This window comes from Semicossyphus pulcher, unplaced genomic scaffold, assembly GCF_022749685.1.
Source record: "Semicossyphus pulcher isolate SPU_LCO1_2020_fin unplaced genomic scaffold, fSemPul1.0.p SCAF_1, whole genome shotgun sequence".
Classification (NCBI taxonomy): domain Eukaryota; kingdom Metazoa; phylum Chordata; class Actinopteri; order Labriformes; family Labridae; genus Semicossyphus; species Semicossyphus pulcher.
Window position 1 is genome coordinate 13,913,180 of NW_027211603.1, and position 17,199 is coordinate 13,930,378.

At 44.0% G+C, this 17,199-nt stretch overlaps 1 protein-coding gene across 6 annotated transcripts; it reads right to left on the minus strand.

Moving 5' to 3' along the window:
* Positions 1–241: 241 nt before the first annotated feature.
* On the minus strand, positions 242–15,126 carry bdnf (brain-derived neurotrophic factor). Of its 6 annotated transcripts, none has more exons than XM_069657982.1 (2): positions 15,046–15,126; positions 242–1,770 (listed from the first exon to the last, which is right to left on the minus strand). In XM_069657982.1, exon 2 carries the CDS (start codon positions 1,747–1,749, stop codon positions 940–942), a length of 810 nt encoding a protein of 269 aa, XP_069514083.1. In that variant the 5' UTR covers positions 1,750–1,770; positions 15,046–15,126; the 3' UTR covers positions 242–939. The 6 variants fall into 6 exon arrangements, with proteins under 6 accessions (XP_069514083.1, XP_069514079.1, XP_069514078.1 ...); XM_069657978.1 differs by lacking the exon at positions 15,046–15,126 and adding an exon at positions 14,321–14,462; XM_069657977.1 differs by lacking the exon at positions 15,046–15,126 and adding an exon at positions 14,097–14,161.
* Between the last annotated feature and the right edge of the window lie 2,073 nt (positions 15,127–17,199).

A 17,199-nucleotide genomic window follows, 5' to 3' on the forward strand; every position in this document is an offset into this window, starting at 1 on the left:
GCCTCAAGATAAAACCAAGCGATGCAAAATATCCATAAAACAATCGGCTTTTCATGATTTGAATTTGGAGCATTTTGCAGCATTGTTTGTGCGCGTGAATGTGTGTTTGTGTGTGCCTGCCTGCCTACTTTCCTGCCGGCCTGCCAGCGTCATAAAGTTTATCCTGCCTAGAAATACACTGTTGAAACTTTATCGACATTGATTTTGTTTTTCAGTTGCCTATAGTCATTTTTATTTCTTCAAATATTTCAGTTTAATATTGCAAACAACTTCACAACATACAAAATGAATAATATTAACCCAGAAACATGTCAATGAATAGATTTTATATATATATATATATATAATTTTTTTATATATCTTGTCCTCTGGTGGGGATAAAAAAATAAACAGCAAAGCTTTGACAACAGCACCTTGACATAGTATGTAATTCCAACATTACCTTGAGAAGTTTAGAACAGTAAACAGATAAATTACTTGAGAGGAAGATTGTTTTCTGCTGAATATGTAAACGGAATGTTTTTTGGTCAGCATCGTATCCTTTTTTGTAAGTGGAGAATTTCTCGATTCACAATTGAAGCAGCATGCAAGCTTTTGAAGATGAACTGTCCTCTCTCATTCCTTGCCTGTTTTTTTCCTTCATTTTCTAATTCTTGGCAACGTAAACAAATCACAATGTCTGGAGGAATGTGATATAGTAATTTAAACTGGGCGCAAATGACTGATCAGATTTTTTTTAATTGTTTACAAGGTCATGAATATGTTCAATAAATAGACTGTAGTATCACTTTTACTGTATAAACTTCATCTTTTTTTACATGCAGTCCATAAAATTTTCATTTGACGGAATAATTTACCCTGTTATGTATATATACAAATAGATATTTTCTCTTTATTATCTTTTTTAAACTCTTCAATAAAATCTATACATTTTATACACTATCTCCCTCTTTTAATGGTCAATGTGCATACACATGAAGTGTCTATCCTTATAAACCGCCAGCCGATCTTCTTTTTGCTATCCATGGTAAGCGCTCGCACGTAGGACTGGGTTGTCCTGCATTGGGAATTATAATGCCGCTTGTCTATTCCTCTGCAGCCCTCCTTTGTGTACCCCATGGGGTTGCATTTGGTCTCATAAAAGTATTGCTTCAGTTGGCCATTGGGGACAGGGACCTTTTCCATGACGGTAACTGTCTGCCCAGACATGTCTATTGCCGTCTTTTTATCCACAGCTGTCACCCACTGGCTAATACTGTCACACACACTGAGCTCTCCGCGCCGCGAGGGATCCGAGTGTCGCCGCACCCTCATGGACATATTAGCGGCGTCCAGATAGTTTTTGTATTCCTCCAGGAGAAAGAGCAACGGCGGCTCCAAAGGCACTTGGTTGCTGATCATCACCCGCGAGTCGTACATGTCGACATCCTTGGTCTCCGCGGTGACCATAGAGGACGGGCCCCCACCTCCCTGGCTCTTATCGGCCCCCTGTCCCAGCTGCGCCGCCTCCCCCTCCACCTCCAGCAGCTCCTCTATCACCTGCTCAAACGTGTCTGTGAGCGAGGGCAGCTCCCCGCGCTGGCCCGGCCCACCGCCACTCTGTGGAGTCCCGTGGCCTCGTGCGGCCGTCGCAGCGGCGCCCAAGTAGCCTTCCGTCCGATGGCCCCGCATGCCCGGGGCGTCTCTCAGGGGCGCAGCTCTCATGCAACTGAAGTATGAAATAACCATAGTAAGGAACAGGATGGTCATCACTCTTCTAACCTGGTGGAACTGCAAAGAGAAAGAAAACAAGAGGGAGGCAGGGGGGAGAGAGGGAACAAGACGGTTAATCAAAGAGAATTTCAATGAACTCAGCTTATTTTTGATCCATAATGCACCATGTAAGCCTTCCCTCTTATTTACACCCTCTACTCTTTCTCTGCGAGCCAAACAGGGAGCCAGTAGCTTTGGATTAATCATAAACTGTTTTTATGAAACTGATCTTGGCGCTGTGTCATCATCAGTGTTTTCAAATTGTTTGCAAACTGTTATCATTCTGTTCCTATGTGATGTCTGGCTTACATTTCTATTTGTTGGCAGCGAGGCACAAAAGCTGTGCCGAGCATCAGAGAGATCGCTTATTACAAAAGATAAGATCACACGAATAGATGTCACTACATCCTTACAGGCCTGCTATTATTTATGAGCTTTTTTTTTTTCACTGCTCTGTTAAACTGTGGAGTTTATTTCGAGTGTGGGAAAGGATGTGTAGTTTTATAATGACTCAACCTGTCATTCATCCCTCACTGCGTGAATCACTGTGTGGTCTTGTCAGTTTTGACAGCTCATACCTCCCCCGTATAAAAAGAACTTTATTAAAGACTTGGATTTTTATAGCTTTAATTTCACGTTTATTAGGGGTAGTAATTTCCTGGATTGTTAGATTTTGTTTGTCTAAGCATGTGAGGGTCGATTGTGAACGGGCACAATCTGGACAGGCCGCGCGTGTGTTGACAGAAGGACATGGTTGTGTTTGTTTGGTTTGTTTGACGAGCTCATGTTTTACTGTTTGACCAGGTCATTACCGCGCTAACGAAATCACCATTATCAACCTCCTACATGGCCAACACTTAGCGACAGGCTGAGAGGGGAATGGTTTGTTTGTGTCAGCTTGGACAAACACTGGAGCATTATTATTATTATTATTATTTCCTCTTTAAAACTGATCTGTGCAGCACGACAGGTCCGCCACTAAACCTCATAGTCATGAATGGGAGTTTGTTTGAGACTGTTTGCTTTCTGCAGGTGGATGGCGAGAGCACTGCAGGATGAGGAAACTGAATGACAGAAAGATGTGTCATCATCCCTGCGTCGGAGAGCAACTCACAAGATAAGCAAAGCAGTGCCGGGGAGGGAGGAAAGAGCCACAAGGACAGGTGTAGCGGAAACACTGAACTGGCAAATCGCATAAGCATCTCTTACCTTTTGAGAAGCTCTAAGACTCACAGCCAATCAATGATTCTGTGGACATCCAACGAGATGTGAAAGCAACCATAATGAAAAGAAAATCTAGATCTTGCTTTCCGCAGGGGCTCATTTAAAAATAGCCCCTGTGCTCTCTGCACGTCCCAAACTTCGTACAGGAAAACACGGCGAGCGAGCACACTCCTCAGAGCGGACACGGGGAACCTTTACAGTACAGGGAGGAGGCAGGACCCCACCTTAAAAGCATTTGTTTCATTCTTAATTGGTATCTGGGGCCGTGGCTGCAATTAACCAACACCGCGGTGACTGCCATAGAGATATCTGGTCTAAAAATAGACGTGCTGGGAGTCTCACAGTCTCTATTCAGAATATCACATCCTTCTTCTTAATGAGCCACTCATTCCCCAAGCTCGGTGACGCGCTCCTCCTGAGTGTGTGAGTTAAGGGGAGGGCATGGGGAGGGGCTGGTTTGTGTGTGTGTGTGTTTGCAGGGAGATGGGGGTATTTTTCCTCTCGCCAATTAAAACAACAATGTGGACAAAGCCAAGATTAAGGAGATGATGATCCTTTTTTTAATGTGAAATATTGTTAATAAAAGCAAACTCCAAGCTTAATAACCCCTGAAATATTGTGAAGAATTTGGTTCCAATAAGGAGAGTTTTCTGTGAGGCTTCCCAGAACAGAAACCACGTAGGTTTACGGGATCGAGGCCAGTCACGAGCCTTTATGTGTAGGATGCATTTAGGCTGATATTATTATCAGCATCACGCTCAAGTGGTTCCACTTCCACATGACGGAAATGAAGGCAGAGGGCTGATTACTGTTAGGCGTCAAACTTCATGCTGGAAATGGTGCAGACGAGGAGTGCTGCATCTTCCGTAACAGACCACAGGGGTAATATTGCAGTAGCAGGGGGTGGAGAGAGTGCCAGCGTCATTTCGCAGCATAACAACCACAGATGACGTCTCTTCCAGGTCTCCATAGGGGAGAGAATGGAGGGGAGGGGGGGGGGGAGGTTGCTGGGGGTAATGCCACTCAACAGTGTGCAATTGCGTGCCATTCCCCCGGGTATCCTCACACCGGGAACAACAAATGATTTTATTTCTATCTCTGTGATTTCCTGTTTCCATCAGGACAATCAATATGGCTTATGCTCTCAATCAACATCCTGTTAAAATGCGATAAAGCCAATGAATCATTTAATTGCTGTGGGACCGGCGGAGGATCTCTGGCTTATATCTACTGGAGGCTAAATGTGACAACTGATTGGTTTGCTCTTGTTTTATACATCCAGTAAGGAACGTTTTATGTGCACTGCCGGATTTCGCTGTTAATAAAAAAAGGCGGCTTGCGAGTTAACACAATGAGCATGAATAATAAAGCAAAAGGGAGGAAGTGCATATGGAGGAATGTTTGGAATAAAAATGTCGGTTTTTCTGAGCCTCTGAAGCAGCTCTGCAACTATGACACTACGTAACACAAAGATCCCGTTTCTTCTGACGACATTGTTTAAAACATCACCTTTAAATTGGATCCAGGTTCATTTATGTTTGAAGACGCACGTAAATCACTCCTGCAATAACTGCCGCTCAAACACGCCTTTTATTCCCGACAACACCTCGGGCATGAAACAGCCGGAACAATGGGAGCAGGTGAGTGTGTGGACTCTGTCTCCTGTTTGTCTCCAGATGACCACCTGTTCGTCTGCTTTGAGAGCGCGGCTGTATGGCGGGGATATGTAACTTACCCTGGCGTTTTATTCTTTGTGCCAGGTGGGGATTAAAGTGATAAATGCCTCCTTTGACAGATGCTGAAAAGTTTCTCTAAAGCATGAAAGGACTAGCACGGCTATAGTATTATTTCACATTCAGTGCTGCTCCCCCCCCCCCTTAGCCTCGCTGCACACTTTAAAGCTCCATCTTCAGCAACAGCAGGCGTGATACCTCAGGAACCGTTAGGAGGGGAAATAAACATCAAAAAGACGAGATGAAAGAGGGAAATATGCCCGCCACATTTGAATAGAAATGCATGACCTATAGCTACATTTGTTCTCCACTCCCTTGTGGTTATCCGCCTTTGTTCACTACCTCAAGATTAGTGTCGGCTACAGCTATTTACCTAGCAACATGTTTTGTCACGTTCAACACGTCTCGCACACAATGCCAACCGCTCAGCTGGAAGACAAGAAAGCTCATGCTATCAAAATGTATACCCGAGGAGCCCTCCTGTGCCACAGTGCAGCACTTACAAAAAGGCAATTAGAGTTGTCTGCAGTAATGGCTGACACACGTGGAAGCTGGCTTCCTTCAGATCTGTTTTCAATCTGACACAGTTTCAGAGCACGTTTAGTAATAGATGAGCATCACTGAGGGATTATACCTGGCCTCCAGGCCAACCCGGGCCACTGCCCTGGAAAGAACGCCATTCAAAGAGCTGCTGAGTGATCTGTGCTATCCAAACGAGACGCTGCCGCCCTCCCACACTGTGTGCAACAATGAAAGCTTACATTAGAAACACATTAAGTATAACTGACTGTCATAACCGACTCTGACTTCAGACCTCAAACTTCTCTTTAAAGGTGCAAAACTCTAGTTTATCTACAGTGCGATTTAGTAACAGTTAATTACACTAACAAAAATTCCACCATAGTTATTTTAATATGAATCTACAAAGCTTAACACTTAAATATAACCAACACACCTACAGCTCCAAACGAACACGGCTGCAGTTCCTAGCTTTGAACACTGGAGGGCGCGTGAGACCGTGAAATAATAAGAGCTTCTCTTTCTCCCTCCCTCCACCTTCCTCATGCCTCTTTCCCTCCCTCTTGTGAAACACGATAGATAGATAGATAGATAGATAGATAGATAGATACATAGGTTTTTCCTTCCTCAGACGCACAAACAGTGTTTGTTGTGCATAATTGCAAACAGGCAATAAAGTTAATTCAAATGGAATTTACTCGCAGCTAAAGACATATGGCCATATATTGCATTCTTTGTAAACTACATCATAAAACCATCATGTAACCGGAATTACTGCTGTGTTCTTGGAAGATACGTTCACATGTCACAAATGAGCCAGTTTTCCACCGCGCTATAAACAGGGCTTTATTTCAATCCGCCAGTAATTTGAAGTTATTCACCATGAGCGCTCACAACACCAAGAAGTAGACCCAACAGTGTATGTTGGCCGCCGTACTTGGGCGTTTAGGTCTCGGGTTTCCTATAAAGTCTTAATGAGTTCATCAAAGTTTATTTTCCTCTCCAAAATAAAGAAATAAAAACTCAATGGATTCTTTTTGTTGCACGGTTCAACGCGAAGCAGGCTAGGTGCGTAAAAATAGACTAAACACAATGAACAAAGAGTTGTTGGAGCTATTTATGAGCATAAAAGTTGTTCGAACGTGGCTGGATTGTTTCCACTTTGTAACTCAGGAGAAATGATAATACGAAGTCACATCGCTCAGGCTGAATCTAATCTGAAACAACAGTGTTTTTTCTTCTCTAGATTACATCTGCTGAGCTCGTGCTCTCCACTGGAAACCCAATCAACATAATAACTCCGTTTTTTATTAATGAACGTGCGGATAAGGTTACACATATCCCCTCTCTCGGGCTGCGGCGCTGTCTGTTCGCAGGAGAACCGGACTTGATCGAGCTACTTTTAGACCCCCCCTCCTCCCCTCCCCAACACCACACACACACGCACACACACGCATATGAACACATACACTTGTATCTTTTCCTCAAGACGCACCAAACAAAGCTCAAAGTGCGTAAAAGAAGTAATCGAAAAGCAAACATTGACATACCTTTCACTGCCCAGTCGTAAAACAGACCATTCAACAGGACAGTAGTGTCATCTGGGATGTTTTGGACAACTCCCTGAGTAATTTACTTTCGCGATATTTTCCTCTCTGTGTGTGCTCTCCCCCGACCGGCTTCAGGATATCTCTTCAGCTTTGGAGCAAATAGATTAAATTATTGATGGTGGAAATTGCATGGCTGCTGAGGTAATGCACTCCCATGGCTGCGCGGCTCCTGTGGAGATGTCTGAAACTGAAGTTGTCGCATGCTGAAACGCTGCAGCGGCAGCAGCAGCAGCACCGCGGGAGGAGGAGGAGGAGGAGGAGGAGGAGGAGGAGGAGGATGATGGGAGACCTCTGGAGCTGAAATGAGGAGGCTCTTTGCAACTACAGTAACTTTACTACACAATGACGCTGCAACATGTGACCTGCCGCTGGCTGACTGGTCGCCACCAAACTCCTGTTTAAACAGCCCCGAGGCGGAACTATTAACGCGCGTTCCGTGCGCATTGTGTGCTTCTGTTTGTCCGCATACCGTGCAGCCTGCATCCACACCAGAATGTCTGGCGGTATATAAAGCACGAGCCAAGCCTCTCCTCTTCCGTATTTCGCTCACCGAGGCAAAGAGGGTTTCTTTTTCTTTTCTTTTTTTAAAGGTTTTGCGTAACAGCGCGTCTCCACCAAGTCGTGATACACTGCGAGCCATTTCTAGATGGCCTATTTATGTAAAATTAGATATTCAGAGAAGTAAAAATAAGCACTTCTTGTACCGGTGTGCAGGGAGTGAGGAGGAGGGGGGTGTTTGAGTCTATAGGATATATTTATGAACACCTTTTTTAGCCTTTTACTCCATTTTAGGCAGCATGAGTCCTCCTGAATCTATCCTCCATCCTCGATATAGAAGATTCTCACATTATTCTCCTGTAAAAGTGGAACTTTGACTCATTCCTCTTACATACAAAGCCCTGGCTATGATCCTAGAGGAGGCCCATCATCTCTGTGCAGTAAAATGTGAGCTGTTAGAACATTGGGATGGCAGCAGACACTGGAGGCTAACAAACATGTGAACTTATCGCAACAATTCTGCTTCTGCTTGCTTTTTAAAGTGAGCCATCTCCACAACAGATGGATGACTCCCCTGCAAGTGCTCTGCAGTGTAGTAACCAGCTTTCACAGGTTATTATAACCAAATGTCAGCTAAACAAACGCACTGAAATTATGTACACAGAGCTTATACTTGCTTTCGCTTCTTGATGCTGTGTTTCCAACATTTTAGTGTCTTTTAAAAAGCAGGATTCTAAATACAAATGTCAGCAGAGCCACAACCTTAGCTCGGAAACTCCACCTCTGGTGGATACAGGAGCGGGCGTAATGGGGAACTAGCAGCTCATTATCCCTGTGACTTGGCCCCGGTCCAGTGCAAAGATTTATTGTGATGCGTTTTGCTGTATTGCCATCATGATTCCTCCCTGCACGAGCCCATGAGCCGGAGAGCTCTTGTTTGGCATGTAGCAGTATGGGAGTGGATGCTCACACCTGCTTAATGAGTCACTCCCACCTCCAACACACCCGGGGACATGCCAAGATAGATATAGCCCTCCCCGAAGGCTCACAGGAGGTGAGGGCAAACTCTGGATGACAAAGAGTTGCATCAGCAATCACTGAGCGACATGACTCCAAAGAGGATGAAAAAAAGAAGATGCACACTGCACAAGGGGGCTGTTCCAAACAAGTAATTCATAAATAAATCACTCGGCATCTCATTAGAAGAGCAAAAACAACAACATGGTCCCTCTCATTTGTGCAAATGCAACACAACTGAAGGTGGCGTGTCAGGAGATTAGCTCGTGTGTAGCTTTGAGGTCTGGATTTCTGAATGGAGCTAATAAACTGTGTAGTAACTGGGAGCAGAAAGGAGCCGTGCTAGCATCTTTAATACTCATCCCATGAAGGGTCAAGCGCAGGAGGAAGGTGTGCAACCAGGAGTCTTTCTGAAAACTGCTAAACCGCTAATTCACCGGAACCGAGGTGTAAGATTTCTTTAGGTTTAAGATTTCCTGACTAAAGCCAGTAACTCCAAACTACCCGAGGCATTAGGATCAGGCCTTTTTCTGTGTAATGTGGCAAATATCGACAGGTTTCAGCCACGTGCTCTAGCCACACACACACACACACACACACACGGGATGTGCGGTAACAGTTGGGTTTGTGCAGCAGAGAGAAGAAACAACCAGGAGCAGACAACACGACACACTTGTATAACCTTTCAAGGCTTCTCTACACTACGCTGACATGTCCGCACTGCCCAAAGCTTCACTTAACAAGGAGGAATTATGCCTTCCTTGTGCGAGAGAGGAGCCGTGTAAAACGGACCAAATGACATTTAGTGAAATGCCATTTTCACTGGGGATAAAGGAAGGCGATGGGGGTATTTTGATCACTGCGTTCCTCCTCGACAGGAAAACACGTCAGCTGAGAAAACCTTTGTGAGCGTGGCTGCGTGACGTCAAAGGAGACGAGGGGCGGGGACAGCGAGAGAACTCCTGACTGATAAACTCATTTTTAGGCCTTCTTCTAAGCTGATGCTAATGTCACCTCTCCTGTGATGACAACAACCTTTATTGTAATCATGAGGCAGACACAGAAGAGCAGGCCTCTAAGCTCCATATGTACTCCTCCCTGCACAGCCTCCTACAGCTGATACATTATGTCCATAGTGGCAGAGACTGCAAATTACTCCACAGCCTATTAAGCCTCTCTCTGTCTCTGTCTGTCTGTCTCTTTTCTTAGCTTATGCCTTCCCCCTCTTCCTCTTCCTCCCCCCTCCTCCTCCTCCCCAATCCAATATCACCACAGCATCAATAACCTTTGCATGGTTCACTGCTGAGGGAAACACACTAATCATGCCACAAAATGATTGGAAAAGCGGAAATATTTCTTATGAGAGTGAAAAAGGAGGCATTTTTCTACACAAATGAGGCTGTAGGAAAGTAAATCAGAGGCTTAATCTGACATATCCTGCTATTATATGCAAGTACAGATTGATCTTTTAACAAATAAGAGACATAAATCTGATATTATTTGTATGAAAATGCAAGAAATCAGCTCCTAAGTGAGTCTGAAGCTGACTCTCCTTTCTAACATTCAGGAAATGAAGATATAAATGTTTTATGGTATCGAGAAGTTTCCTGGATGCAGTGATGTGCTGCATGTTCACACGCTGAGAGGCACTTGAATGGTTCGCCGGCATGATCGAACATTTCCTCACGCGCACGGTCGCGCGCGCGCTCGCAGACGGCATCATGAATCCTTGTAGTCCCGCAGTGGTCCGACGTATAAGACGTCTTTACATCCACGGTGTATTAATAACTCATCGTGGGCTTCATTACCGTTAAATCACCATCACGCCACAGTGACGAATCACTGATAATTAAAGGTTCCGAATCAGGTTCGTGGCTTCGCCTCGTGCCAGAACTTGTTTAAACAAGCCTGCTAATTGATGAAGGTGTTGGTGATGAAGATGATGGTGGTGGTGACTAAAGCAGCAGCAGCTGCGGCGGCGGCGGCGGCGGGCGATGTAGCCCACATTTCCATTATGATTAAGATGATTAATATTCGCTCTAAATATAACGTGACGGCCGCCTAACCGTGAGTCCACATTTCTGCCATCAACAGTCCAAAATAATCGATAGCCTATTTATAATTTATATTTAAACATTATCAGCTTGGAAAATAGACAAGTTATTACATTTCATGAATGGAAACGTTGAGTTAAAGCGGGAAAGCACACACGGACACCGAGATTTATTATAAACAAATACCTGATATTTAAATGAAAAGAAAATTGAACGTCCTAAATTGAAAACCAGATTTCGCCAAATCCCTTTAGCACCCAAAGTGCACCAATTGATCGCAACGGAAAAGCGACACACTAAGGCCAACATTTACATTATAAAAAAGCACGAACACGTTAGCTGTATGAAGCATAATAACATTAATGCTAACCCTTATTTCTGCAGAATGCATTTATTTAATTTTTCGTTAAATAAAAAGGCCTACCGAAAGAATTTCATCTGATTTTTTTGCAATGAAAACCTACCATCAGGTTTGTTATTGACGCCCACCCCAACTCTGCAGAGCTGAGAGTGCAGAGAGGGAGAGAGAGAGAGAGTAAGAGAAAGGGAGAGAGAGAGAGAGAGAGAGGGGAGATTCTCGGTAAAGATAACACACGCGGAGACGCACGCACACAGTCGCGAGCGCACGCAGGCGCACGCCCGCACACAAACACACGCAGCCCCATTTATGGACTGATCCGCTGACGTACATTGCAGAAAAGTGCTATAAAAAAACCTTCATACATACAAAGTGTGTCGTGCCACCCCACAGACCCCTCCTAACCCGCCTCCGCTCATCCCTCCTCCTCCACCCAACACGCCCACGCCCACACCATAATCCCACGTCTCAGTAGAAAAAAAAATAAATAAAAATACTGCTACATGGTCAGAAAATAGGCATTCTGCAAGGAAAATATTATATTTATACAAAAATACAACCGGAAAAGATGCTGCAATAAAAAAGCCCCTTGAGGAATCTGTGAACAAAAGGCCAAATATTTCTTTAAAGCATCACAATTCTCCTCTTCTCACAGAGACTAAAACGCGTACCGTTTCGTTAAGTAAATTATTGTCGGATCAAATTTAAAGCAATAAATGTTTTTGTGGTATTAATGATGCGGAAACGTGGCTCGTGTAGTTGCGACGCAGCCTTTATTAAAGGATCCTTTTTATGAATGTCGGGCAGACTGATAAGTAACATGATCTATTTTGGTTTCACTGTCATATAAAATGAGCACTAATAGGCTGTAATATGCAAAAAGCGATGTGCGCGCGTTACACCGCTGGCTAAAAAATGACCTAAAACGCCGGCGGAGAAGAAGTCACATAATTCTAATGAAATTATGGATTTACTGGATTCATTGTTTTTATGTGAAAATACAGCGTGTACGAGGAGTTCTGATTTAAACAGCACTGACAGTGGGCGTTGGGGCTTTTCTCTCCTCTTTGCAACTGCTTCGTCTTGGTTCAGAAATCTTAAATCTTTGACCAGAAGAAAAAAAAAAAGACGAGAGAGAGAGAGAGAGACAGATAGAGAGAGAGGAAATAGACAATATCCAGCGCTTCTGCATTGGTGCGAGACGATTTTTTAGGCTACAAATCCTTCACGAGAGCAGAGGAATAAAATCCCACAGCAGTTCTGTGTGATGACAATTTAAATGTAGCAGCCTCACGTGACAGATTTGACGCGTGCCTTCATTTAGAAAGAAAAAAAAAAGAAAGCGAAAGAAAAAAAAAACGCTGCATCCCGAACAATTGCATATCAAGCCATCTTATCTCTCTCCATCACATTCAGCCATAACATCTGTCAGTGGATGCACTTTGACCACGCCCATCTTTATTGTAATTTTACACGGGAATAATGGAACAATTTGTATACTACTGTATAGCAGGCTCGCTTTGGCAAAGCCGGCGAATTACACGAGTCAAAGCCATTAAGAATTAATTCATCTTTTTTTTTGTACATTATTCATCCGTAGCTGCGTTTGACAGGTCGACACAGAGCCGTGTATGGACAAAAGAGGGGGGTAGGGTAGCAGGTGAAGTGAAAAGCACCTTATGAATGAAACCGTGGAGCGGTCGTAGTAAAAACACAAGTGATTTGATGGCGATGACGGGAGAGGGGGGGTGAGGGGAGGGAGGGAGGGAGGGAGGAAGAGGGGGGTGGTGGGGTAAAGAGTAGGGCTATTTTTGGTCGATAACAAAATCCGGAGGGTTTGAAATCAAGACAAAACATGAATGCAGCAGACCAAACACGAAAAAATAAGCACAGATAGATATGATAGATGAAAGATAAGAGGCTTTTCCGGACTATTTTTTGATATGCACCAGCATCAGTACTCCAGTTCGTGCAGGCTGGAAGCATCACTGCAGCGTCTTAAGTCCCATATTGGGAGCATGATTAGGCACAACGCAACGATTACGCAAATTATGTTGCAGCAGGCAGTGTTCGGAAACTCCAAAAAGCTGTGTTTGAAAAAATCCCCAAGCACGAAACCGAGTCCCAATTTAAACATCTCACATGACCTAAAAGCTAAACGAACGTGCACGCGTTAATATTTCATCAATTTAACTTCAAGCATGAAGAAAAAAAGAATAAAGAAAGATGCCTACGAGATATTGGTCACCTGGATCGGGTTACATTTCGGAGTTATTTCGGTCACTGATGCCCACAATGATCACACACACTGCCAAGGCGAAGAAGGCTGCATGTTGTAGTTTTTAAAGCCGAAGTTCTTTAGAGAAAAGCCCGCAAAGACGACAGGAACAAAAGAGTGACATGAAAACAATGGATTGTGCTCTTACCTTTACAAGGGGCTGACAACCACTATGTGCGTGGTTAGATCTCCGCGACCAAGACTTGCATGTCCCAAAGTTTAACGCAGTGTGGGGGGGCTTATAGGTACCGAGAATGTGCCGTGCGAAACACCAGACGACCCTAACATTTCAACTTTGACAAAAAACACATCTGTAAAGCACGAGCTCTTTTTAAATGGCACGCGCTTTTCTCTCTCCCTGTTTTAAATTGCCCTTTTTTTCCTCTCTTTTATAATCCCGTTTAATTTCCGTTCACAGACCACAGGCTCCCTCAGAATAAGCTTACCAAAAGTTGAAAAAACAATCCCAGGTTTGGCAAAGGGGGGCTGGGGAAAAGAGAGAAAGAGAGTTGGCGTCCACTCGGCGTTTTAGTCCATGCACGACTCCGGTGCCTCTGTCCAACGTGCTGAAAGCATAACACAGCCAGGGGAACTATGAGGGGGCCAAGAAAATATCTATATACTTTTGTTTGAGTGCCCACTTTAAACTGCTTTTTTTTACTCTGCTGCTTCCCCGCGTCTTGTCACGTGTATTTCCCCCTCCTTGCCAAACCAGTCCTGTTAATATTTGATCACATGTTGGTCGGACATTTCCTTCCAGATAACAGCACCTATATCACAAACGCCGGTTCAATTCAGTGTATAGTCGCGTCCAAAAAAAAAAAAAAAAGACTCCACTCTAACGCCAAATTACAACCGCTGATTCTGAGCCCCATTGTTCTTAACAGCTTAAGGCAAGTGTCACAGGTAAAGTGGCACATGTTGCTTTTTTTACGGCGCAAAAAGAACATACATACATGCATAAAATATCAAGCCTCACTGCCACAGCACCTCCAACACAGTCCTGCATCACATCCACACATTGCGCGCAGACACAATGTAATATTTCCTTACCTCTCTCACTGTACCGGCATATCCTGAGCCCAGAAATGCCTCACAATCTCTTTTCACACAAGCTTTGTCAACATCAGCCTCATCAGACATGGGTCTCGATACTGAGTTTCTCAAGTAGCCACTGAGTCCAACCCTGCCAGCAATGCGTTGCCAGACTAAACAGCAAGCACGACTATTTACTGGTAATCATCCTTCATATGCTGTGTGTTTCCATTGCTACTTACCATTTTCCCCTACGCTGTCCTGGAGATAGAAGTGTCTTAATATCCACTCACTCCAACAGATGCTGGTAGGTAATGTGTCTTGTTTGAAGTCATCATATGAGAACTTCTGCTGTGCTCAGTAGATCGCCCACCACTTCGCTGACTTATGAATCTAATAACCCTTTGCAATATCGGCGTGCTTAAACTCTCTTAGGCAACACCTTGGTGGCTCTACAGTAAGGACAAATATCAACAAGCCGGGCTTGTCAGAAAAGCTTGTACAGATATACGTAACACCCTCGCCCGGACAACGCCATTAGGGGTCTTACGTGATTGAAATAAGCGACGGCAATCCAAGTTTATGTGGAGACTAGTTCCTGACTGATGCTTCGTTCACTGCCTCAAATCTTTTAAATCCGCATCGAGCCACAACGACAGAGACATAAAACTTCTGAGACATATCCATATTCACGTGTTTGTGTTATAGACTGTTAACTCCCTCTTTGGCGAAGGGCCATAGGCCTATTACGCACTCGCACAACTGGTCATTTTGATTGTTGTAACGCGGACGGTGCACATGCAGGTCGCCTTTTATATCCCACAAAACAAATACAAGCATTAACAGCGCACTTGTCTCTGCCTATCAAGTTTTTGAGGAACTTGTTGCTGTTAAAAAAAAAAAAAAACACCCTACCGCTTTTTTGTTTGTTGTGTTTGCCGGACCAAACACTCTCAGATATACTTACATTGTCAAATTCTGTTAAAGTGCTGCGTTTTTCTCGGACAGGTATAAATCGAAAAGTTAATCCACGTCCTCCAGAGGTGTAATTCAGAGCGATTAAAGCCGGGAATGATGACTTTTTTCGATCAGGAAATATCTGGAAGTTCAAAGGCGAAATCTGTTTTCAGTAAAATTCCATCAGTTGCACTGCCAACACTCAGCCATCTGATTGTTATGCAGTGACGAAGCGCTGTGCTTGCAAGTGGAGCCCCAAATGTACGAAGTAACATGAGTAATAGGTGATATTTGCCTGACTCTTTGCCAGCATCCCAAAACTTTCTCGAGTGTTCTCAGGAAAGTGTCATTCTTGTGGTATAATTGACTTTTTGGTCATAGTTTATGGAAATCACGCAGCATGGGTGGCGCGTTATTGGAACCTGGAGGCGTGCGTCTGCAAAAGAGACAATAGCACCAACAATGTGACAAATGCACCAAACAAAAAGCTGCTCATCAAAGTGTTTCAGGGAACTCGATACCTCTAAACGTGACTCATGGGTGTAAAAGGGAGGCAACACCTTCCCCTCTCATACATGCACCGAAGCATGGCACTGATTTGACTGTTACACCTGCAGCTTTAAGACCTCAGACCAAAAAAAAAAGATGTGTTGTCAGTGTCAGTTGTCAATATTGTACCACCAAACTAGTGACACATTCAAAAGTCTCTTCTTGGCAGATAAAGTTGGGTCTAATTTGGTCTGACTACGCATGTACTCAGTCATCTCACTTGTAGAGAAAGTGGCCAAAAAAACAAACACAAAAAAAAAGTTTTTTTTTTCCCTTGCAGATTTTGTCGACTCATTTCTGTCTCAAAAACACAAGATGGCATAATCAGATAAAATTAGAATCATTAAAGCCGCTATGCTGAGAAATAGCTACTTTTTTCATGTACAGTACAAGGCAACAAGTGCTGCACTTAAGAGTCACACACAGCTTATTATCCTTGAACTAAATCCTCTCTAAATGACTTTTTCACACAGTGGCCACTCGTTACAGGCAACTAATAAAGGGAGTGACGTAAAGAAAGAGGTAACACGTTTCAGCTTGGCGTGGACAGCCTGCTGGGGATGAACAATTCCCCTCATTCGCCTCACATGATTAAATGATTAGGATGCATGTGTCCCGTCACCTCTCGGGCTCCTACCATCATCCTACTCTCAGTCCTTTCTGCTTCCTGACGTGGTAACTTGACTTGCTCCTACTTGTGATGTTGTTAACACTTCCTCTGCTCCCACAGCTTTTTTTTTCGCAGACTCTGTTACTGACTCATGCTCGTCCCTTTTCCACTATCCATGCCCTCCCCCGCACCCTTCACCACAATATCTTATGGCTGAGGCCGAGGTCATAGATCAATCACTTCATCCCCTGGGCTGCATACGACTGCATGGCATTTTGCTCTACGGTCTGCCAAGATACTTCACCTCTTTTGAGCTCGCTCTCGCAACTTTAAAGTGTTTGAGTTGAATGCATTTTGGCAGAGGGAGTGTTATTAAAATGTGAAGCGGACGGGCTGCACCGTCGGATAAATATGGAGACGAATGTGCACCATTATGCATCTTTGTGGCCTGTGAAGAAACACTGAGATTGGTATAAATATTGATATTAATTGTGTACAGCAAAGCAGCGAAGAAGATGTATGATTTAAGGATAACAGCAGGAAAGAGTCGCAGCATCGCTCTTTAGTGGTTTGCTCGTTTCCACTTGTTGTTATTACTCTGTGTTTTGTCAAACGGTCTTTACTACCTTTCCCGAGGAGCTGCCAACAACTTGCCAATAAAAGCCTGAAAATAAATCCCAGCTCCAACTCCTCGAATGATAACTGTACAAAATTAATCAGCACGTAAGTATTGTTAAAGCCATTTCTAACACTGCAGTCATTACACTTCCCTGTTTACATCCGCTAATCACATTCGGGCCCTGTCTGGTCTCAGGAATCATTACCAAAATGTAGAGTGCCAGCCTAAAAATTTGAGTCCATCAGCACTTTCCTCCCCCTCGCCGTAATGACAACTATTAAGCGAGGATGGATCCAGTCGGGGCTACGTGTATCATTACTCTGTCTCAATCTTTGTTCCATAAATATTGATAACAAGAGCCCCACGTCATGAGTTACTAGTACCTG